Source organism: Centruroides vittatus, unplaced genomic scaffold (assembly GCF_030686945.1).
Source record: "Centruroides vittatus isolate TY-2023 unplaced genomic scaffold, ASM3068694v2 contig_866, whole genome shotgun sequence".
NCBI classification, from domain to species: domain Eukaryota; kingdom Metazoa; phylum Arthropoda; class Arachnida; order Scorpiones; family Buthidae; genus Centruroides; species Centruroides vittatus.
The window spans coordinates 172787-198166 of NW_027122565.1; the positions used below are offsets into that span (position 1 = coordinate 172787).

Here is a 25380-nt window from a genome sequence, read left to right on the forward strand (position 1 = left end):
CTTTTATGGACGACAACAGACAATAGACACAGTTATAATACTGGGCATTACACAAAATTAATCTTCGTCGTCCATCATCTGAAGCTTTAGATTGAAGAAGGTGGTAAGAGAGTCGCATAGTACTGTTAAAACAATTTAATTAGTTTAGAGGCATTTTCTAATAGTTTATTCTAAAAGTAAATTTTATATTACTTGATTATCTTCCATTAATTCTTCTTTAAAAACTAAGCTGGGTTCTTTACTCTTAAGAAAAAAACATCGATCCTTTGTTACCATCAATGTCTCTGCATTTAAATACTAATCGAAAGAAAACAAACGATCAATTATTTTTTTTACGATTGTTTTAGTTTAAAAACTTAAATACAAACAAAACTTACGTCTGCTTCTTTTCCACAAGTTTCAGCACATGTCAAAATGCATTTTGATCTTGAAATTGAATTCAAAGAATTTGGAGCAAACATAAATGTGTTTGATGTTAAAGCCATAGATTGATATATCTTATCTTCCAATTTACTTTCCTAATTTACAGAAATGGCATTATTGAAATTATAGAATCAAAACATTAAATAAATAAATAATTATATTTTGATTATATATAAAATATCATTTTGAACCTTGACGATAATTTCTTGAAAACAAGTTCCAGACTCTTCCGCAAACAAAAATACACCAATCTCTTTCAGATACTATTAAAGAAAAATTTTATCGTTAAATAGCATTAAAATTTAATAGATTTATTACTTTTTAACGTATAAATTAGTTTACTTTTAGTAAATGAGTAGGCATCATCCAATCACTACATATTTCCTGATGCAAAACTTCATCTCTTAAAATTTCGATTTTATTTATTCTACACGCATCTTCCAATATTTCTATAAGAACGGATAATTCCTTCCCAGTTATAATTAATTGCGAATGGTTTATTTTTGTTAATGGTGTCAGTTCCCAAAACTATAATAAATTAATAATTAAAACATTTAAAAATGAACACAGTAATTTTTTGAAATACGTGTTTATATTTACTTACCTGATAAGGAAAATTTATGCTTTTCTTTTGTATAATTCCAATCACTCCAAAATGCGTCATTTTAAAAGTAAGAAGTTTGTTTTCTACATAAAATATGTAACTATTTTTATTTATCTTTAAGTTTTAAACATAATTTAATGCCGGCGTTAAGATTACCTTTATGGAACTCCACGTCTTGTAAACCATCTGTAGTCCAAACTAAAGACTTTTCATTCCAAAAAGCTGGTTGTACTTGATGTAAGTAAATGATGTGTTTGGGTAATCTAAAAATATTTCAAATTATTTATATTAGTTACAGATAAGTCTCACAGTTTTATTTAACTTAATTCATTCAGAAAAAATAACACATAAAATTTCATTATATTCATTATATAATATTCCGTATAATAAATTTTATAATCCATAAATATTTTAATCAATTATCCGTGACCAGTTAAAATAGCGAATTTCTTTCAATCATAATAAATACCGTTTATCGAGTTATGTTAAAGTGTAATAGTGTTGTTATTATTCGTATTTTTAAATATATAATTATAATGTTCTTTCGTATATACTTTCATTCTCTATCATAATCTATCACACTAGTCTGTAAATTCAAACTTTGGTATCATTTCCTGAACCTAATAAACTGATTTAACATAAAGTTGATGCAATAAATCCGAAAATCAAATCTATTTATTACTATCACTAAAGGAATTTTTTCAAAGTCCAAATTACTATATTATACAATTATATGTACAGTACAACACAGACTCTTATACACCTTTTTACACACAGCCGTTTTTTGCTATCATTCAAACGTTTTCGGTTATTTAACGTATTTTCGGTCATATATGTACAATATATGAATTTTATTGGAAATATAAATAATTAGGAACATAATATTTTCGAATCCAAATTTTAAAGTGTAATTCAAACTAAATATCCAAAAAAAAACAAACACGAAACGTTGAATGTAAGAGATATAACGTTCACACAGTTCACTAATTTCGGTTTAATTTGATATATAGATATTCTGATAAACCAATAAATATTATAACTATGCACTGTAAGTATCACTGACAGAAACAAAAGAAAATTAACAAAATATGTTACAGTTTCGCTTTACCCTTACTTATCACTAGAGTTTTAGTTTAATCCTTTTGCAATGACATTAATGCCGTCGCTTTTTTTTTATGTGCAAGTTCGTCTACTTTCCTTTCTTCTATATATTCTAAAATTTCTTGCTAGAGCATTCAACGATAGTTAGCGAGTATATTGATGTTTCACCGCTCTTGATATCTTCACTCATTGCCTCTGTAACGTTATTTCTCTCATAAAATGATATCGCATAAATATACATAGTTCATTCCAAAAAATTATGTGATAAAAATTTCTTGCTCTCAATTTTGGATTTATCGTGACGTCAATATTCTAAAACATTAAAGAGTCGAGTAGGCTATGAAGTTTTTACTATTATTATTTTGTACGGTAGGCCTATATTTAAGAAAATTTGCATTGAATCAACAGAACAAATGATAACAAAATTATTACTATATGTGAATTAATTCTATGAAAATTGAAAGTTTTGAAATTTAATTAATTAGACACTTATGAAATCATTTAAATAATATTTAGACTGAAATTTTTCGTATTTTATTGTGTATCAGAAATAATAAATGTTGAGAAATCTTAACGTATTATTATAATAAAAATTTAGAAAAAAATTAATTTTTCGACATTTTTAAACATTATTTTGACTTAAAAAATGTTTATCAAATTAAACTAAAAATAGAAATCATCTAATAAAAACATGTTAATAAAGGCCTAATTATAATTAAAAGTTTTAAGTTAATGTTTGGAGAGTTTAAATAAATGTTGTTTAAATGTTAATAAATTAAAGGAGACCGCAAATTTAACTACACGAAGTTATTGAATATTTTCTGATTATATTTTCAGATTTTATTATTCAATTTACTGCTTGATTTTATTACTTGATATACCTAACAAATAGGAAAATTCGGAACTTCTCATTAAACAGACATTTTTTTAGTAATCGAATCAATTCAATCCGAAGAAAATCGACAATTAAATTATTTATCAGTCTTCAAATATAATTCGAACTACAAAGATAAAAACTTTTCTTAATATTCAATCACATACCGTAAAGTTACAATTATAGTATCATTTATTTCTTCTGTATTGCCTGTTAAATTTCGATTTATTTCCGTTTCAGTTTTCATTAAGCCGCTTACATCATATGATTTATGTTTCGGTACCTGTTCTGCCTCTACTAAAAGACAAAAAGAGAAAAACAAAAATAAAATAAAATGGAAATTCATTTTTATAATTACTGAAAACTTTAAGTTAAAATTTTACTTTGTTGCACAATCCAACATCCCGAAACAACAGGTAAAGGAGGAATGTTAAACAGATTAATATGAATAACTCCACCTAAAACGTAATAATTTTTCATATCGACTGTGTGACTTTGAGTTATCTTCATTTCGGTAACTGAAATTTGTTTTCATTAATAATTGTAAATTTCCCGTTTAATCTATTTGTTTTTATAATGTAAGTATTATTAAAAGATACTAACAGTTTAAGTTGTCTAAATCATCCCTTTCTGTTTCCTTAATATAGGACATCGATTGTAAGTCCGTAACTTTAATTACTGCAGTCTATAATAGAAGTTTTTCGTATTAGAAAACATAAAATAATATAAAAAATTCATACATTATAATTTTTACTCATATACAGGTATTTAAATATATATTTATACAACACATATACATATTTAAACATGTTTATATGTTCTTTACTGATAGAAATTATAATATAAACAAATTAAAACAAAAATTAAAAATTGAAACAAGATAATTTAAATTATTTAAATTAATAATTGATATTTTCACTTATTATTATTTTTTTAAAATTAAACTTACTTTCTTATCTTAACTGACATGCAAAGGCAACGAAAAGACTAAGTTTAAGCATAAAATATTTAAATAAGTTTAAGCATAAAATATATCACGTTACTAACGTTTACGTGAAATTAATTCTATACGTAACAATCAAAACTCCTCGATCGCAATTTCGGGAAAATAAGAAATCAATTTTAAGTAAATATATTTATATGATCTGGTGCAACATAAAAACACAAAAATGAAATTTTAAAAAATTTCTTAAATCAATTACGTTTGGAATCCAAATGAAACAAGCAATTATTTATTGGTACACGTCACAATGCCAGGCTGCAATTTTTAATTTATTTAATTCAAAATATATGATCTTCACCTCAAATTAGTTGTGTCTTGCCTCTGTACATCATACTTTTCCTTTAACAATAGAGTCGTACTGATTATCCATCTAACAGCTTTCAGGAGAAAAGTTTTGAATTTAAATAACATGATTTCCGGTTTGCATCGGAAGTTCATATATAGTTAATCAGGCCTCCTGCCTCTATGGTTTCCATATCTGGTTTCATCTTTCATCTGTCTAACTCCATTCTCAAGATTAAGAAAAGCAAACGACGGAGGGAATTTATAGGCCTGGAATTTTTTCAAATTGCAGCCCTATAACTCAGAAGCAGTTATAAACTTACAATGCAGAAAAAGAAAATATGCATTTGAAATAGATCGTTTAATTAAAATTTCTGGATTTTTCATCCCAGTCCGTATTAGATGCCAGAACCAACAGAAAATAGGCTGGTGCGAATGATCGTAAACGTTAACTTCGCAATCATCCGGCTGTAAATCAGATGCAAGAGATACTGCTCAATGTGGTCTCAATTATAAAACCTGAAGACGCTGAACAATGTGTTCAATGTCCTACCATAACTGATCCTCTGTGATACTTAGCGATGTGAAAGTACCAAACTGCATGCGATATTGTCTTTCAGACTGCCAAATTTGTAACGTAACCTCGATAAACCACATTTTTTAAAAATTCTACGAATAAAATTGTTTTTTCGTGCCAATGCGAAAAATGCTACAGTGGCGAGTTTTGATATAAATTTCTTTTCTTTTTTATTGATATCTTTTAATATTACTATACAAAATTTGATTGCATTTGGGTTGCTTTATATATCTCTAGATAGCGTTGAATAGGAATACTTTAATTACCACTTGGTATTTAAGAAAACACAAAGCTATTCACAATATTTTTAGAAAGAATCGTTATTTAGTACACTCAAAGAGATCGCAACATCACGTAGGAATGTGCTTAGCCACAGGACTGGTAGAGGTGACAGAGATATACATATGATTAAGTTTGCGTACGCAACGGGTCATGTGGTACCCAGTTTCATACTATAAAGACCAGCGGCCGACTCAGGCCATAAATGTTCTATCAACGACGGTTCACAGCAACCAAAGTTTCGAAGAAGCGCAGAAAATTCCTCGGAGATAACAGTGCGATGAATATCACCAGTTAACGGCTAGGAAACGAGACCGTATCCTGGAGCTGCGCTCCTCGGTTTGTCGATGCGCGCAGTTGCCACGCGCATGTTAAGCATGACGCGAGTACCATCCACCAATGTGTGACGCGATGGACGCAAGAATCTGCGAATACACCGAAGAGGGAGTGGATCGCCCTGGCGCAAGACAGAGCGCAGAGACCAGTAGATTTGCCGAATGGCCCGTCGGGACTCGTTCGCCAGAGCACGTGACATCCGAAGTCTCCTGTCACCGTCAACGGGTTCATCTGTGTCAACCCAAACCATTCGCAACAGGTTGCATAAAGTCGGGCTGCATCATGACGAGGTGCCAGCAACGAGAGTGCCATTAACCGCTTGATGTAAGGCTGCAAGCTTGGCATGGTGTCATCGTCATCTCAACCAGACCACTGAATGGCGTTGGTTAATGTTTACAGATGAATCCTGCTTCTGTCTGTAAAAAAGTGACGTCTATAGACGGGTGTAGCGATATCCCAGGGAATGCTACTCTTTTCGCTGAGTGTCACACGGCTCCACACCGGGCATCATGTTCGATCAGCGGACTGCCCTGGTGCACATTTTTGGTGCTCTGACAGCGGATCAATACGACACACGAATTGTGGGGCCAGTGATTTGGCCACTAGTGCAGGCAGCATTCGACACTGTGTTCCAGCAAGACAATGCCCGACCGCACGTCGCACAGCAAACCCTCACAAGCCTGAACGGAATTCACATCCTTCTCTAGCCAGCAGCCTCTCCGGATTTCTCTCCTACCGAACATCTGTGGGATCTCGAACAACGTGAAGTGCACCGAAGACCACCATCACATATCATAGGCGACATGCGCACCACAATGGATACCTCAAGCAATCATTAATCGCATCATTCATATGCCTGGGCAGCTATACAGACCACTATAGGCTTCTCGGTACAGCGGTCTGTGTGGCTGCCCGTGGGGGCCATATTCGTTACTGAATAAACAGGTCTCTGTTGTATATCTTTGTTTGTTCTTTTAATCATTTGCAGATATCTCTCACCTTTATTGGTCCTGCAATGTGCACGTGAGTACGCGCATTCCTTCATGGTGTTGAGATTTCACTTTTGAGGAGTGTAATTGGTATTTAAAATCCAAAATATGTTTCAGTGAGAATAATTGCAATGACAATCGGACAAGACGAGAACTACAGACAGTCGCAAATACATTACTTATTCTGCCTCCTACTTGATTCTTCTTTTTTTTTTTTTTTAACAAGGTATTTTGTCAACGAGTGTACGAGAATAATGTCGCTAAGAATAAAATATATTTTTATTTTATCAAATCTAAGCAATATGTTAATAATTATGTCGAGAAAGCAAATTATAAACTTCATTATATACGATAATATAAAAAATTTAATAAAAACGCTTACTTTGGATTTAGGTTTACGTTTCCTTCTTCGCAAACCTTTCTTAATATACTTAGTTGAAATGTCCGCTTTTAGATTTGAGCTTTGGCGTGTATATCTTTTCGGTGCTTCTAAATATTTTCTTTGCTTTTCTTAAATTAAATAAATTTAATTGCAAAATGCACCATAATTATTTATGTTGAATACAATATTTACAAACCTGCAGTACTTGAAGGCGTTCTTGTATCATTTTCAGCCGATGTTCTTTCTGATTGAGAACATGATTCCGTATCTGAATCTGGAGTAACCGTACAACAGCTCGAAAATGGATCGAATGTTGTATGTAACATACGCACAGCACAAGTAGTTAACAATAATGTGTCGGGTAATTGCAAAGAATAGCCGAATTCAGTGAAGGACGGTCCTTTACGCCTAGAATTTTGCGAGATGCTAGTCCATAGACATAATATAATTGATGGTTTCTTAACCACACTCTCTCTTTGATCTAAAACACTGATGTCAGTTTCTACGTATTGCCCATCATATGTGTTCGGATCATAATAATCATTTGAATGCTATAGTTAAAAATATATATATATATATATATATATATATATATAATTTATAGTATAGTACTTTAAATTAAGAATAAAATTTAAATATCGATAAAATCAGAAGAGACTTTTTACTTTTTCTGTCTTGTGGGCACTAAGAGGGCACTTTTTCAAGTCCATCGGGAGTTCAAGCGACCAGACGATGAGTAACGGGGCCTAACATGCTACGTATATGGGATAGACAACTCCCAAAAATTCTTGTGGCTTTTCGACCTTCCGATTCGAAGTTAGATCTCCAGATTAGTTTTAGTTTGGTGGGTTATGGCAACGCAACACATGGGCGATCTGCTAAAAGGGACGCCTTCAGGGAGAACTTTCTATAAGAAACTTGGTCCCTATTTACATGTTATACACACGAAGAAAATCCGGAAAAAATCCACGTGGCCAACATGTTGGTGAGGCGGGGATCCGAGAATAATTAACTACCCAACTACCAGTGTTCAATGGTTTTATCACTCGGCCTTTTCGGTCGCAAAAATATCCAACTTTATCTTAGGAGTTATTTTAAATTCGTTAAATTAATATTCTATTAATAATATATTATATACTAGCAGATAGGCCCGGCGTTGCTCGGGCAAAAGTTACGATAGCGAAGATTAAGATTATTACGTTATAATCACAGAAGAAAAAGAGTAATTTCATCAACAAACTAAATATTTCTAAAGAAAGGTAGAATTCGAAAATTGAATATTCTAATATTGTTCGATTTTCACGACGTGTTCTGATTATATCGTTCAATTTTCATCGAATGTTCTAAAGAAGAAAAGTCGAGAAAAACCGAACTAATCTGTTTAAATTTGAAAATCGAATATGTTCTAACATATTACTCTTTTTCTTTTTTTTCCTTCAGCGCCCGTAAATCTTGCACGTCGCTTTCTCTTGTTCTCCATTGTTACTTAACACTTCCATTGTTGATGGAAGTGTTAAGCCTTAATCCTCTCCCTCTCCCCGTGGGGAGGAATTTCGAAAAATCCCTTCTTAGTGTGCGTCCTCGTGACGTACCCTAACTGTGTACCAAATTTCAACTTTCAACTCTTAACCGTTTGGGCTCTGCGCTGATTATTATTATTATTATTATCATCATTAACTCGTCTCGATTATATATATAGATTACTATTTTAGTTTATCTTTTTAAGAATGCTATTAAATTATAAGTGATAAATTAAAACGATGGCATTCACAACGTAAGAAGAAAAAATGGCTAAATCTAAAAAAACGAATTTTCAAATATTTATATTATATGTATTCTTTTACGACATTTTATGCGTTAAATTATATCTGTAATGGATATTTGTATTGTAATAGAACGTAAATATATACATTCCATTATTTCGATTATCAAATTTTTAAGCTTTCTATGATTGTACAGTACCTTTAGATTTGACTATGCGTATATTACACTAGCACAGTGATTCTCCAATCTTTTTCTGAGAAGAGCTATGTGAACTGTAAAAGACAAGCCTTGGGACCAGGTACGAAACATATGGTCAAAGATTAAGACTGAGAAGAAAAAACAAACCTACAATATTTAACTTAGTTACTAAACATTACACGGAGTTTACTTTTGTATTTGCTTCGTATTTTAATTTATGTATTAAATTAAAGCTAAATGTTAAATATAATTTTTTGCAACTGTTATACGTATTTGTATTTATTTAATAGTGGCTGAAGAGGGTCTAGTGAAGACCGAAATGCATACCACAAATAAAATTAGTTTTTTTTAAATATGATCTCGATGTGATCTCGTATACGAGGCATACAGTTTGATAAGCCTCATATATCTGCACCAAATGGTAGTTTGAGATAATTATTTAATTCATTAGAGGCAAGAAGTTTACAACTATAGTGTTATAACATTTTTGTTTAAATGTATTAAAATCAAATTGAATTAAAGAAACTTACTAGAAGAAATATATAAGTTGCCTTATCCAATTTCTTGTGTAATAAATCTTGAAGATTCTTGTGTGACTGAAAATTTGATACATTTATTTAAAATAAATTAATAGAATTTTAATAGAATCAAAGTTTACCACATAGAATGTTGTTTCATTTATATTATTTTTCTAAACAAACTTACTATTATCCAATTAGAATTCTCTTCAGGAGCGTCTTCTATAGCTGTTTCTAATTTATTAATTAACTATAACATAAAATTATAAAGTTTATAAAAGTTATATATTATAAGACAAAAAACACCTTGATGCTGAGAACGTTTAAATTTAATCAAAAACAAACGTTTTCGGCCCACTCCATGAGCCATCGTCAGGCTAACTACATTCGAATACAATTTCGAACAAGCAATTTCAAATTGAAATAAACTACAAAAAAAAAAAAAAAGAACTCACGCGCTACGCTGGATAACGTAAACTAAAACTAATATAAACAACATAGAAAATAATAAAATAAAATATGTCAATGTTACATGTGTACAAATCTATAGTCTATAGTTCTCTAGGCAATCCTTTTGCCGTATTTAATGTATTCCTGTGACTTTTTTAATTAAAAACTTCCAAGCTGATGGTAAAATCGCCGCATCCTTGTAATTTAAGCATTTTTTGGTTAAGCCGGACTTATAAATTTCACATTTTTCGGTTGTAGCCGCAAGTGTCGGCGAATGTATCGGTGTTAAGATCCTTGGCTAGCATGGTTGACAGACAATGGTTTAATAATCACCAGGGCTGATAAAAGCAAGCATTTGGTAGTAATGAAAAAGCAACGTTATGTTGAGGCCCTAGAAGATTACATAAGAAAAACTGAATGCGAAAGGGTTGAACATGACATAGTAAGAAAAATAGACGGAAAGGTAAAAAGGTTGGAGAAATCTCCCTTGGCATCAATCTTCCCTTTCCTGAAAGGAGCGCACGTCACGAACCCGGGTGTACCCAGGTTGTTTGGTTTCGCAAAGACGCATAAAACCAACAAGGAAATTAGACCCGTGGTCGAGAAATGTAAAGGCCCCACGTATAAACTGGAAAAGCGTATGCACTCGTATTTATCGGAGTTGATTGGCGATCACCAGTTTGTTACAAAGAACCCGATGAATGTGGTAAAGGAGCTGCAAGGGTTGGCCTTAATGGATAATGAGGTTGGGTCAGTAATGGACTTTGAGAGCATGTATCCATCGATCAAACCATCCTCATGTTTTGATGCGCTAATGGAAGTGTTATATAGCTTACATCCAACGGCTGTAGAATACCGTAAGGACCTTGAGATGATGGCAAATCTGGTATGTGTTCAATCGTTTTTCGTTTTCGAGGGTAAAGTCTATAAACAGCTGAAAGGTGTCCCGATGGGCAGCCCAATGTCTGGTTTGCTGTGCGAGTTAGTTGTAAGAAAAATGGAGCGCATCACACTTAACAACTTCAAGGAGGACATAATCATGTATAAAAGGTACGTGGACGATGTGCTGGTTATATGGAGGAACCACGCAAGAATACAACAATTCTTAAGTGCCATGAATTCCAACGATCATGGCCTAAAGCTGAGCTTGGAGCAAGTTAGTAGCGACGAATTACATTTTTTGGACATTAGTATTGCATTTAGGAACGGGTCAATAGATACGAAGGTGTATATCAAACCTACACACGACCCGCTGTATATACCGTCAACATCGAATGATCCTATTACTTATAAGCTCTCAGCGTTTAGAGCTTTAATTAGAAGAGCGTTTCAGTATTGCTCTAACATACTCGATACGATGCGAGAGCTGGATAGAATCAGGCAAGTGGCTAAGGTGTTGGGATTTGGTCCAAGAACTGTTGAACGTTTGATTGCCGCTTACAGGAATCCTAAAGTAAACAAGAAAAAACGGGATCTGACAAACGGTATCACGAAATTCACGTATAATAAACGTCTATCATCGGTCATGGAAGGTATTGCGGGCCGCATGAACAGCACTATTGTATACAAAAGAGCTCCCTCGATATATAGGCTACTAAGGAACGACAAAGATGCAATTAGACCGAGTGAACAACCAGGTGTGTACTCGATACCGTACAGCAACGACCAGTTAAAGATTGATAAAGAATACATCGGGGTCACGACGAGAAGCCTAAGTAAAAGGATTAAGGAACACAGATATGACGTGGCGAAGGGTAAATGCACAACAACGTTAGCAAAAATGGCGCAGACTGAGGGGTCCGTGGTGAAATGGGATGAAGCCAGGATCTTAACACCGATACATTCGCCGACACTTGCGGCTACAACCGAAAAATGTGAAATTTATAAGTCCGGCTTAACCAAAAAATGCTTAAATTACAAGGATGCGGCGATTTTACCATCAGCTTGGAAGTTTTTAATTAAAAAAGTCACAGGAATACATTAGATACGGCAAAAGGATTGCCTAGAGAACTATAGACTATAGATTTTTACAATGTACACATGTAACATTGACATATTTTATTTTATTATTTTCTATGTTGTTTATATTAGTTTTAGTTTACGTTATCCAGCGTAGCGCGTGAGTTCTTTTTTTGTAGTTTATTTCAATTTGAAATTGCTTGTTCGAAATTGTATTCGAATGTAGTTAGCCTGACGATGGCTCATGGAGTGGGCCGAAAACGTTTGTTTTTGATTAAATTTAAACGTTCTCAGCATCAAGGTGTTTTTTGTCTTATGATTTAATAGAGTCTGAGTGAAGTTAGACGAGTTATATATTAACAAAATTGTATTTATAAATACGTATATTAACAAAATTATACTTATAAATAAGTATATTAACAAAGATAAACCTGCAAACAACTATGACATTCTCGCATAATATCTTTGGTGCTTTCATTTTCTGTCAAATCTCCCCAAATAGATATATAATCATTCACTTCTTGCGAAATAAGAGGATTTGTTTTTCCTCCAGATTGAAGATAATATTCCCACTATTGCAAATAAATTGAATTGGTAAATTAATCGAAATAAGTTTGTTTAATAAAAAAGCACTATTATAAATATCAATCAAATTCATTTTACTTGATCTTCTTCCCATCGTTTCTTTTTCATTTCTTTCAATGTATTTTCATAATCTGTAAACTTTTCAGATATTTCTCTTAATTGGCGATCTCTAATATCTGTTTGCTATGAAGATTTGAATTTAATCAAAAAGAATTTTAAAAATACATATATACTGTAATATAGGCTAACCTTAATTATACAAATATAAATAAATAAATCCAAAATTCAGTTTATAATTTATCAATAATTGTCGTTAATATTCTAAAGAAACTTTAAACATATCTTTAATTGATATGTTAAAAATAGCTTATTTTTTCTTCGCTAATAAATTTTTTATGTGAATAATGGGGATTATCGTCAATCAAGAGTTATCTGCATAGTAAATTCTCTTTATAATGAGTATTTGCAGATTATCCCGGAATAAAGGTAGTCGAAACACAGCATTAATCACGCCGTAGATTAAATACTGTTAAATACGTTCACTGGTGCTCTCAGAAGTAATTGTGACTCAATCAAGACATAAAGATAGTCTACCATTTACGTATATGTTAGCTCTCGGCATATATATAAGAAAAAAATACTGTATTTTTGCGCTGTTAGAATACTGTAAATATTTGTATAAGGGTTATTTGAACAAGAGAGCAACATTGCTATAAAAATATGCTCACTCCATTCCTGTAGTACACAGATGTCATAACATATGAATATTCTCTATTTTATTAATTAAATTGTGTAAAATATTACACAGTTTAATATTGTGTAAAATCAAAAATAATGTAAAAACATTAGCTAAACGTAAGAATGCTAAGAACGTAAGTAATGCTTTATTTCGATATAAAGCATTGTTTTTATAAGGAAAAAAAAAAGATATATAAATAAATTAAACTTCATATTCCTATAACAAACTGCTTTTTAATAAATTATGAAAATATTTCACGAAAACTACTTAAAACCGAATCGATGTATATAATGGTTAAACAAATCACCTACTTCTATTTCTGGTTGTGGCATTGGTTCTTGTTCCACTTGTTGGTCATTTATATTATTAGTTTCGCTTAAATCAGTCGAATTCCTCATTTTTGTCTTTTTTTCCCTTCCGTTTTATTGCCAATAACTTCTGAAAAATTAAGGAACATTTATTAGATTTTAAATATTAAGATTAAGAAAATGTCTGTAAACCACGTTGTGCAGTTGGAAAGTAAACTAGTAACTACCATGGACCACTACAACAGAGGGAGTTTGGAGATAATCATGTAGCCTATTCACTTTTTAAAACAATTGTTCTAGCTGCAATACAGCATATTATCTGTTGAAAGTATTGAAAAATCTATTATAGACGTAACATCATGCACGTGGAAAGTGACAGTATCAAGAAAATTAATGGCAGAAGCAGCATTGAGCAGAAAGGATATTAAAACAGCAGTATCGATCAAGAATTAATGTAATACGATAGCAGTGCGAGTCTATGCAATTACACAATTATAATTATTTTATTATTATAAAAAATGATCTTTAGCAACTGAAACATATTAATGGGAGGATAAAGAAGATACTAATTCTAGCGGTCTCTAGTTGCCATCTGATACAATGAATGATACGATTCTTTAATATCACGATGCTAATAATATCACTTTATACAGCAGTTCAGATTGTGTGGGAAAAACCTACAGGAAAATCGTTTTATAATAAATGTTATATAAGAGACTTCCCATTACTGTGCCTTGCAAGACAACAGTTCCAAAATTTTATAATTGAGTGCAGTGTAATGTTTTGCCACACTTCTATAATTATTATTTTTAGAGGAATATCAAGTCTCAATATGATTAATTGTATTATGGTGCCCCCATCATATTATGACGGAGGCACCCTAATACAAGTACATACAATATGTCAAAAAACGTTTTCCATCTTGAAATGCTTTTAGAAAAATCTTGAATATGTTTTAATTGAAAACAAACACTTTAGACATTTACGTGCAGAATTGAAAGATTAAACCAGTAATAAAATATACTAACACAGTTTTCTAATGCTGCATGATTTAAATTAGGCTATTCTTTTTATTAACAAGTACAAAATTGTATCTGAAAAAAAAAATCAAACCGTGATGTTATTCTCTAGTTTCAGAGTTTGAAACAAAGTGCTACTTATTAATATCATGTGTAACACCCCCCTTAGCTTTAAGTAATGCACCAATTTTTCTTGGCATGAATACTGCAGTCGCATTATCAATTTTGGATCATTCTTCAAGTTATACAAAATTTTAAAGGATGTTGTTTTGCAATTTTTGTCTTTAATATTGACCACAAGTCTTCAATTAAGCCTAGAGACTGTGGAGGCTCGTCTAGTGTTTTGATAATCTTTCTCTGGAACCGAAATATAATAATCTTAGCTGTATGCTAGTAAAAATTTCAAATTCAAATTACTGAGATCCAAGTAGTCCAATTTTGATCATTTTATTTTCTTTTTATGAAATCCCAAGATCAGCAGTGATAAAAATTTATTTAAATGTACTGCAGCTCCTTAATTTGTATACAAGTTTTTCGAAAATTTCGGGTCTATTTTTAGGGGATAAAACAACATGGAAAAAGTCTTAAAAATTTCCTGACACTTTACAATCTTTAGAATAATTTATTTTGTAATAATATATGAATTAACGTAATTTTGTAATAGTAGGCTATGATTAATATTCACTAACGTAACGCAACTAATTATGAAATACAGAAACTTAATATTTAGTTAAAAATTGACTATATTTACATCTTTCTAAAAATACGATAAATAAACTAAGAGAAATGAGATACCATGAAAATTTAACTACCACTTTTCATTTTCACAAGTTACCGTAAATAAAAATTATATCATCTATGTCAAATCTAAGCGTAAAATTTCACTCAAATATATTCAGTTAATTTGACATTTATTTACACACAGTTTGATTGCTCGAGGAGGACTGATAATTTCAGTATTTTGGGGGAGGGGGAGCGCTCTAATCGTCAAGGCTGTTGGCGACTTTTTTTACTCTGCTTCACCAAAGGATTCTTTTCTTGACAAATATCGTAAAATATACTTTCTTCGGTATTATAATGATTTGCTATAAACTAATATTGCTGCTATTGCTGATATCTGGCATCGAACCTAATCCTGGACCTATGCAGAAAACACCTCCTAGAAAAAGAAAACCACCTATTATCCGTTCAAATCACCGTCTAATTGTGCAAAATCATCCGGATCCGAGGTAAATCTCACAACTGAATATACAGAAACAAGAACAACAGTTTCTTCAAATACTTCGGCTCAGAACTCATCTACTAATTTAATCGAGTCAACTAATCCAGAATGATCAGACATCTCAACTACAGAGTTATGGTTAAAGATATTCGAACTTATTACGGCTAGCAACCAAACGATTGATGATCAATTTACGTCTACTCGAGAAGAAATCAATAATATTCATAGTGAAATAATAAAATTTAAAAAACAACTACAACTGGTGAATAAAAAATATGATAAAATTGAACTAGATTTAACTAAAGCGCATACTAGTAATGGACAAACGCAATTTAAACCGGACGCTATGACTAACTCTATTAATAATAATAAGCTAATAATCTACGATTTTATAAATATTATGACAAATAAGAACCGTAAAGAACTTCTAGACTTTCTTACATTCGTCTTAAAAATGCCATACAACGAAAAAAAAGTTATAAAATTTATTCGTGACAATCTTAATCCTATAATAAACATTAAATGTATAACTCTAAAACCGGAACAAATGCGTAATACTATATTCATGAATTTTAATAAACTAAAACAAAATAAACTATTAGGAGAATGGCAAAATGTAAATACGGCGGCGGATTTAGTTAAAGATTCGCGCCTGAGGAAAAAAATGCATTTACTACATTATATCGACCTAATAAAACGTGAATTTCAAATTAAATTACGAGATGATCATTTCTTAATAAATCAGCACAAAATTACTTACAGTTTAGTACAGCAACGATTAGTTTACGCAGAAGGATTTTTAGACTATATTACTTCAAAAGATTTATTAACTCGGGCATCCTAAATAAGACAAAAGAAGAATTTAATAATAAAAAACACCACAAGGTAATTTATTACGCATAATCAGTTGGAACTGCCAAGTTCTAGAAAAAAAAGTCAAGAGTAATAACTTTGCCTGTCTTTTATATAACAATCATATACTAGGCATCACCGAAACATTGATTACTAATCCGAATATAAAATTGGATAATAATAATGATCAGTTCAACTTTTTTTTAACTACTGCTCGAAAACCCGATAGACCAGGCCGTCCGTACAGAGGTTTATGTTTCTTGATTAAAAAAATATTGGAAAAATTAAATTTAAAAAAACTGATAATTATATAATTGTTTTACTACGTGTTACGAATTCAACTATAACATTGTTATTTAAAAAATTTATAATAATTTTACCGATATACGTTCCTCCAGAACGACTAGAAATTATGAATAAAATATTTGACCAATACGAAAAATAGAAGCACATTTCACCGTGTACTATAATTATAGGCGATACGAATGCTAGAATAGCCCAGCTAATGAATACATTATCTTACGGTCCCGATACCTTAGTCAATAATACTCGAGAATCCAAAGATAAATAATATAATAAAGTTGGACTGCAACTGCTTTATCATACCAACTAATTACAATTATATATTATGAATGGAAGATCACGATTTGACTACCTTCGGAATTCACGTGTATAAATTTCAATGGATGTTCGGTTATAAATTTAACAATTTGTTCAGAACTTATGTCGGACCTGTGCGCATCTATTAAGGTAGAGAATTGTCATATGTCTGATCATTTTCCGACCTGTACCTCCTTTCAGATTTCAACTAAAACTACTTCTGATAAAGAACCTTTATTCCATCAAACAATTTATTATGATTACCAAGCATATTTTTCACAAATTAGTGAATATATCAAAAATACTTTCAATAGTGAATTATATAATGAAAACGAAAAATACTTACAACTGGTAAATATAATCAAACAGTTTATTAAAATTCGATCTTTAAAACGACGACAAATTTCTGCATTCAAAAAGCTTGGCATGACTTCCGCTGCTACGCGGCGAAAAGAAAGAAAAATAAAGCCTCGCAACAATTTAGACAAAACTATTCGAATGAATCATTTACGAATTATAAAAAGTTAATAACAATTTATTTTAATTTCTTAAAATCAAAAAATATCAACTTTTTCAAGAATTTACAATGTAACTTGATTTTTACAAAAAATACAGAATTTTTCTGGACAACAATTCAGAGGCTAAGGAAGAAAAAACTAGATCATCGAGTAAATATAGAAACTTCAACTTGGAATAAATTCTTTAATAGATTCCCAAACATTATTAGTCCACCATCTCCAAAATCCTTTATTTTGAATAATGAACTGTTTGATCTGCCGTTTACCTCTGATAAACTTGAAGATTTAATTCGAAAGCTGAAATTAAAGTCTGCTCCTAGTATAGACCTAATAACTTCCAGATTTATTAAATGATTACCTCCATCGAGCAAACAAATATTACTACTCATTCAATTTCTTTTATAAAACGTCTAAATATCCAGAAAATTGTAATACATCTAAATTAGTTATGATCTACAAAAAAGGACACCGTTTGGAACCTGAGAACTACAGATCGATAGCTCTTCTCCCGGTATTAAGAAAATGTTTTACATCTATTCTAGTAAACAGTTTTCAGCGATGGACTTAAGAAATAAATCTCAACTCAGAATTTCAATACGCTTTCACCAAATCCAGAGGAACGGAATTTGCTATTTTCTTATTATCTTCAATTATTCAAATATATTTACAAAAAAAAGTAGGAAAATTTACGTTGCCTTCATTGATATCACTAAAGCTTTTGACTCTGTTCATGTTCCGACTCTAGTCAACAAATTAAAAGAATACGGTGCAGGTAACTGTTTCTCAGGCTCGATTATGTATCTCTTTTCTTCCTATAAACTTTATATCGTAAATGACAACTTAAATAATCCAGACATAATTACAAATCGTGGACTGCATCGAGGTGAACCTCTATCTCTGTATCTTTTCAATTTTTACATAAATGACATAGATAATTCATTTGATAAGGACAATAAAGTAATACATATCAACGGTCGTATCTTCCACCATATCATGTACGCAGATGATCTAGTATTATTAGCGCCACTCGCATAACACTACAACATAAAATCGATAGAGTAAATAAATACTTATTATCGTTATATTAATCGATTGATGCTTTCAAAACAGAAATAATCATATTCCGAAAAAATACTAAATTAACTAATCAAGAAACAGGTTTCTACTTAGACGGCAGATCTCTCGAAATTGTCAGCAGTATAAAAAAAAGAGTTCGGAATAACTTTTAACTGGAATGAATTATATCAACAGCACTTGAATATACTTACTGTAAAAATTAATACACTCATTGATAACACTATATATTTATGCTCAACGTTAAAAATTTCTGATTTAAAACTTCAAATTAAAATTTTCAACGCTATTATTCTTCCTTCACTTTTTTACGCCAGCCCGGTGTGGGCTCTTGATCTTTTTTATAAGTTTGAAAAATTCCACATTAATAATTTACGTAAAATATTCAAGCTCGAGAGAACGGTGCCGGGTTATTCAATCAGAGCAGAAACAAATAGAATTCAAATATTTCCTTGGTTTTTAAAGAGATTAATAAGATTTTACTACCGACTTATAAATACAGATGATAAAAATATAAAATTTTTACACCAAAATATGTATCAAACAAATGTCCTAAACCTCATCAAAGATACTTGGCAATATAAATTTAACAACACACTTCAATCGTATGAAATTTCAAGTGCCTTACTAGATGAATCTGACATAAATTGGAAAAACGGTTACACACTACTGATGGATTCGGCCATATCGCAATCAATAACTCAGGATCAAGAATCAATACTGAAATTAACCTATCATCCCTGGTACTCTAAGATTTTAAAAATTCCTTCTAGTTCCAGATTTATTACAGCCGATATAAATATAAATATTAAACGATGATGCTTTCAACTCCGTCTAAATAAATATTCCCTACTGATTAATAATACATACATAAACTTTTCCAATCAAAACTGCTATTGGTGCAATTCAAACAACTTTTCTATACTTCATCTGCTAAAAAACTGTACAGTTATTAAAAAGTATCGTCAAAAATACCAAATAATAGAAATACTTGGCATGAACCAAAACTTGAATTATAAATCAAGAATTTAAGACTTATCAAAGAATGAAATGTATAAACTGAATAATTTCTTTACCCAAATTACCGATATATTTAACAACGATCTTAGTAACCATGACTCAGAGAATGATAGTCAACAATAACTTATATGTATAAATATATTTATCTCTTTTTATTCATTCTATGTGTGATAACTAAACTGACATATAATGTACAATAAGATATTACGGGTTTCTTTCGTGTTTAAATAACCCCCGTAACAAAGATTTTTTTCCTTAGTACAATAAAGAATTAATTGATTGATTAATTTCAGTATTTTTTTTATAGAATGTGATTATTAAATTAAAGATGCGTTTGCGAAAATAAAAATTTAAAACAAATGTTATTATTTGACACCCTGCATATATTTCATCATAAATAGAACATAAAATATTTTAAAAACTTAATTTTGCTTTCGATTTTGTATCTTATTTAATATAAGAAGAGCTTCAATAAGTGTAAATTTTAATAATAGATCTTAATTATTGTAGGTGAACTAATTTAGAAATAAGTTAATAACTTGAGAAGACGGACAGACAAATGATGGATTGACCGACACTAATAGGTACTTTCAACAGGGATACTGGAACGCACCAAAAAAACAGATATATGTCAAGGTTAAGAAAGTAGCAAGATTTTTTAACTTTTTAACCTCTTAATATATTTCAAATTTAAAATATATTATTATTTATTTAGGTGTGTGCTTTATATTGAATTTAAAACTTAGTTTTGATGAAATTTTCAAATAAATTTGTTTTACGATTCTGTTTTTCGTTAAGAGTCAATGAAACAATTTAACGAATGATAGTAAACGAAATTATTTATATTTTATGTTATGAAACATGGTTATAAAAATATGTTTTTACAGTTTAAACAGGATGCTGATTCTATAAGTTGAGTATTTTGTTTCTAAACTTAGATATTTTTTGATTCTTTGCCACAATTTTGTTGAAAAATATAAAAAGATGATTTGGCATTCCATTCATATTGTACATATTTTACAGTTCATTTGTAAATACGCATTGCAATTCATAAAATCATTTTTTAAAAAAAAATTAATTTATACGTAAAATTTTATTTTAATATAAATTTATCATAATAAATCGGATAAGGATACTTTTACGTAATCAACCGTTTATAAATAAACCCTTTCAAAACGTACCAAAACATTAAAGTTGTTGATGTATCTCAGTTTTCCTTTTAGAGAAATAAAACTATAAAATTTTTTTCAAGATGGCGGATTCGATTTTTCATAATAACCGAACGATAAAAATTAGCGCCCTCTGTGAACAGAAATTATTTAGGGAAGTTGTCATGCGATAATCATGTCGATTGTCGGTAGTGTGGAAGGGGGCGTATTAAAGGAACTGCTAAAAGTAATCAGCGTCAATGTACTGGGGGCAGATAAAATGGCGCAAACCCCCAATACTCGTTTAGTAATTTTGGGCATAACAGGTGTTGGAAAATCTGGTACGAGTTTTTTATTTATATATATATATATATATATATATATATATTTTTTATTCATTGCGTTAGTGAAAAAGTTAATTATCATTTATTTAATTTTGTAAAATTTATTCTCTAGTTTTCAACGCGCTCTTTATTTATCGCGGGTCATTGTTTAAAATTATGTTTTTCATAAATGACAATAATAATAAATTATAATGCTTCTTTAAATTACTTTCGTCATTTATTTAATATTTTAATTTTTTTTTTTTTTTTTTTTTTTCAATATTTGCAGCTCTTGTTGTCAGATTTATATCAAAACGGTTTATTTGGGAATATGATCCTACTTTAGGTAAGTTTATAATTTTAATAAAACTTTAACATTTATAATTATGATAATAATGAATTTTAATATTTTATATTTATATTAAATGTTTTTTAATCGATAAAAGTAGTCAATGAATGAATTAATTAACTAATATTGATTGATTAATTAATTTATAATGTTATTTCTACAAGTTTTAAAGTATTTTTTTGAGTAAAACGGAAAAATTATTATATATATAGTGAGTGAATGTAAAATTAATTATGCTCTATTAATATGAAATTAAATAAGATATGTTAAAGCCAAAGAATTGTTGGCTTACAGATGTTAAGATAAGTTAATTTGTCGTTTACTAAAGTTTAACAACATTTAGGAAGATACTGTACTGTACAGTACATATAAAAATATTTGCCATTTGCGTCAGAAAGAAAGAAAAAAAAAAAAAATTAAAACTCCAATCTGAAATAAAGTTGTTTATTATTTTAAAATTCCAACATTTGAATGACAGGAGTTATTCAGAATGAAGCTTCTCTCAATTCGAATTTAGTTTAAAATTATATTTTAAGGAGGGAGAACGAAAGAGCTTTATCAGAGTATACCTTACACTTACGTAACTAACAGAATATTTTTATCAACAAAGAGGTTACTATAAAATTTAACTGTTTATATAAAATGTACTTGATATAAGTTTTCTCATTCGTTATTATTTTACACTTTAAATAGAACTCATTTGAAATTTTGTTTTGCTGTCTGGAAGAAAAGGACTGTTATATAAAAGTAAAATTCGAAAAATATTCGAGAGATGGCGCTACAATATACAATAAAGAAATAATTTTAAAAATTTTTAAATATTAGTAACAATGATAAAGTATTAATTTTTTAAAAATATAAATGAAAACTGAAAAAAGTAGGAGGAGAAAAAAAATTTCGGACCACATGGAGGTGCCGGGGATCGAACCCGGGGCCTTTCACATGCAAAGCGAACGCTCTACCACTGAGCTACACCCCCAACTGATAGGAAGCTTCGTTATTGAACTATTTAATCTATAAATTTGCGAAATACATTAATATATGAGTTTAAATGTGTTTTCAGAGTGTATATATAAACACAGTATCTGCTTAGATGACGAGAACATCACGATGGAAATATTGGATACAGCAGGAAGCGTAAGATAAATTCTTTCTTTACAGTAAATAATTTTAAATTCTTAATATATAGAACTGTTAATTCACTCCTAGACAGACAATTTACATCAAGAAGGAAACATCTGCTGGGGAGACGGCTTCATATTCGTCTATAGTATTAATGACAGAGATAGTTTCGATCAAATTCAACATCTATATAAACTTGTCTGTTCTTTAAAGAAAATGAACGAAGTCCCATGCGTTATTGTCGGGAATAAAAACGATTTAGACCACGATCGGCAGGTCAGTATCGAAGAAGGAGAACAATTAGCGCTGAAGTTATCGTGCATTTTTTATGAGTGTAGTGCATGCGAAGGTGGTGATGTGGTTAATGAAATATTCATCGAATTACATCATTCCATACTGAGGAGAAGACTAGTGCAACCTCCTAGAAGACGTAGTTCGGCTCATCAAGTAATTCATGTTCTAAATAAAATGTTTACAAAAATTAATTCTTGAAAACTTACGCTTATAAATTGTCTATTGTACATTATAATTGGATGTATTTGTATTGATTTCGAAGTTTATTTATAAATTAATTAGTCATTAATGACGGAATAATATTTTAAAGAATGAGTAAACTAGTGATAAGTTTATTGTATATATATATAGAGTTAAATAATCCGAAGAAAGTATAACAACCTGATATTGTTAGTTTCTTATTTATTTTAAATTACGTTAATGTTTTGTCTTAATTATATAAGTTAATTTGTCATTATAGGAAACGCACATGCTTAGTTTTTTCGTAAAATTCTTGAAAATTACCTAGTTCAAGGATCGCCAAAATGGTCGATAAAGCGTTCTCGAATGTTGAAAATTAGTCGGAGGTCGATTGAAAACGGTTCATTAAAAATTATTAATACAATGGGTTGTTTGTTACCTTATGTATATGACAGTTCAGGATGATTTAATAAGTGCACACTAGGAAGATCTTTTCAACAAAAAACGGTAATGAATTAATAATAAATAAATGTGATGAGACAGTATTATTATCGTTATTAACTGTATCAACAAAAAGAAGAGGGTCGATAAAAGGTCAAGCAGTCCCTGAAGGAGCAATAGTCAATAAAGTTTGGGGAGCCTTGACTAATCGACCGTTTTGATATTACTAGCGCCGCTGTGAAAAATGAATGCTATATACTATGTTTATTAAGTTATTTATATGTTTTTATATAAAATTGACATTTATATAGTAATTCGTACTCGCCTCCAAACTCTAATGTAAACTCCAAACTTCCTCTTCGCCTGAAATATATCAATCAATGTGGTATAATTAAATTTTATGCTCGCACTTTACTCAGTATTTCTGAATGATGCATTTGTAAAATCTTTCAGAAAATTGTAAAATTAAAATTTTAATATTTCGAATGAAGAACTACTTTAGACTACTTATTGAAAACATTTAAAATAAATAAATTTTATCTTAATTGCATTTCCTGAGGAAAGATAAACTAAAATTAAATAAATTAAAGCATAAATTGTCTTAATTTTATTATCAAATTATAACAATATTTTAGCAAGAATTTTAAAATATTTAAAATTGCATGATTATAAATTATTTAATTATTATCGTTTTTATATTTAAATTTGTTTCATTTTATCAATTATGCATTCATGTTAAGCATTCATATTGTAATGTATTTATAAAATTGAAAATTTAAAACATTTCAATTGTTCTTATTTAAATGATGTTTGGTTAATAAAAGATGTTTTAACTTTCATTATTTAGGATGATTTAATAAGTGTCATTGTCAATAGTTTATTTCTGTAACCTATTGACAGCGTGACAGCATCATTGTAGTTATTGCACATTAGGCATATAAAAATTTTAATCGTCACGTGTCACGGGTAATAAATATAATGACAGGCTAAGCTTTAAAAATCTCTCAAGTTAATCCGGTGCATAATAATAATAATAATCTATGTATAAATTTGATAAGCCTCAAATACTGTCCAGCTTCTTTTGCGAGAACGGCTGAGGATATAAACATGGTTCAGGTATATCAAAATAAAGCTGTGGATAAATCCATTACAATCAAATGAAAAATTCAGAACCGTTCGGGCGAGGTGGTGATAAAGGTACCGTACAATGTTAAGTCTACGGGACAGACATGCTGGGTTCTCTAGCCATCTAGTTTTATTTACTTATTTATTTTTTTAACAGTTAGAACAATCCCGTTGTTCTGAATTCCTGAATTTTTTTTTTTTTTTTTTTGCTAATTAAAAGGCTTTTTGCGTTATTTTTTAACATGGATAAATTTAAACATCTACGCTATCTATCTAAATAATAAAATTAAAAATCACTTATATTTTTGAACTAGACTATTTTGATTTTCAGAATCTGTGACTGTTACTCCATGAGAACAAAACGTGATTCTAACCTTCCAATTCAAGGCCGGATGGCCGAGCGGTCAAGGTGGCAGCCTACCGCTCTGGGGACCCGGGTTCGAATCCCGACGGGTCGAAAAATCCCCAGGAATTTTTCGGGGGTGGTCTGTCCGGATATGTCGGGCCCCGTCCCTCACCACCCGGTCGCCCATTGTGGGCCTGGCCGAACCCATAATGGCTTGCAAAAAGAGGCCCTCTTAGTGCCCACAGGGCGGAAAGAGTTAAAAAAAAAAAAAAAAACCTTCCAATTCGTTACTAGTGCCAGTTGATGGATTTCTCGACAAACCTACCAACTAGAGTTTGTCAAACGGGTGTTTGCGGATTTGCGGGATTTCCCTGGG

General features: G+C 30.6%; 2 protein-coding genes and 1 non-coding gene across 4 annotated transcripts; 1 reads left to right on the forward strand and 2 right to left on the reverse strand.

Annotated features, from left to right (window-relative positions):
- Positions 1 to 563: 563 nt before the first annotated feature.
- LOC136982870 (dynein axonemal intermediate chain 7) lies at positions 564 to 13631 on the reverse strand. Its single transcript, XM_067279422.1, has 14 exons — positions 13375 to 13631; positions 12403 to 12507; positions 12171 to 12311; positions 9518 to 9580; positions 9343 to 9408; positions 7047 to 7401; positions 6851 to 6978; positions 3606 to 3687; positions 3386 to 3520; positions 3170 to 3299; positions 1184 to 1290; positions 1028 to 1110; positions 766 to 951; positions 564 to 686 (listed from the first exon to the last, which is right to left on the reverse strand). Exons 1-14 carry the CDS (start codon positions 13459 to 13461, stop codon positions 579 to 581), a joined length of 1776 nt encoding a protein of 591 aa, XP_067135523.1. The 5' UTR covers positions 13462 to 13631; the 3' UTR covers positions 564 to 578.
- A 6836-nt stretch (positions 13632 to 20467) lies between these two features.
- Positions 20468 to 23817, forward strand: LOC136982865 (ras-related and estrogen-regulated growth inhibitor-like). Of its 2 annotated transcripts, none has more exons than XM_067279412.1 (4): positions 20468 to 20588; positions 21437 to 21493; positions 22560 to 22633; positions 22706 to 23817. In XM_067279412.1, the coding sequence occupies exons 1-4, from the start codon at positions 20531 to 20533 to the stop codon at positions 23108 to 23110; spliced, it is 594 nt and encodes a 197-aa protein (XP_067135513.1). In that variant the 5' UTR covers positions 20468 to 20530; the 3' UTR covers positions 23111 to 23817. The 2 variants fall into 2 exon arrangements, with proteins under 2 accessions (XP_067135513.1, XP_067135512.1); XM_067279411.1 differs by lacking the exon at positions 20468 to 20588 and adding an exon at positions 20859 to 21165.
- Positions 22404 to 22475, reverse strand: TRNAA-UGC (transfer RNA alanine (anticodon UGC)). Its single transcript has one exon. It is a non-coding gene; the product is annotated as a tRNA-Ala (tRNA).
- Positions 23818 to 25380: the final 1563 nt, after the last annotated feature.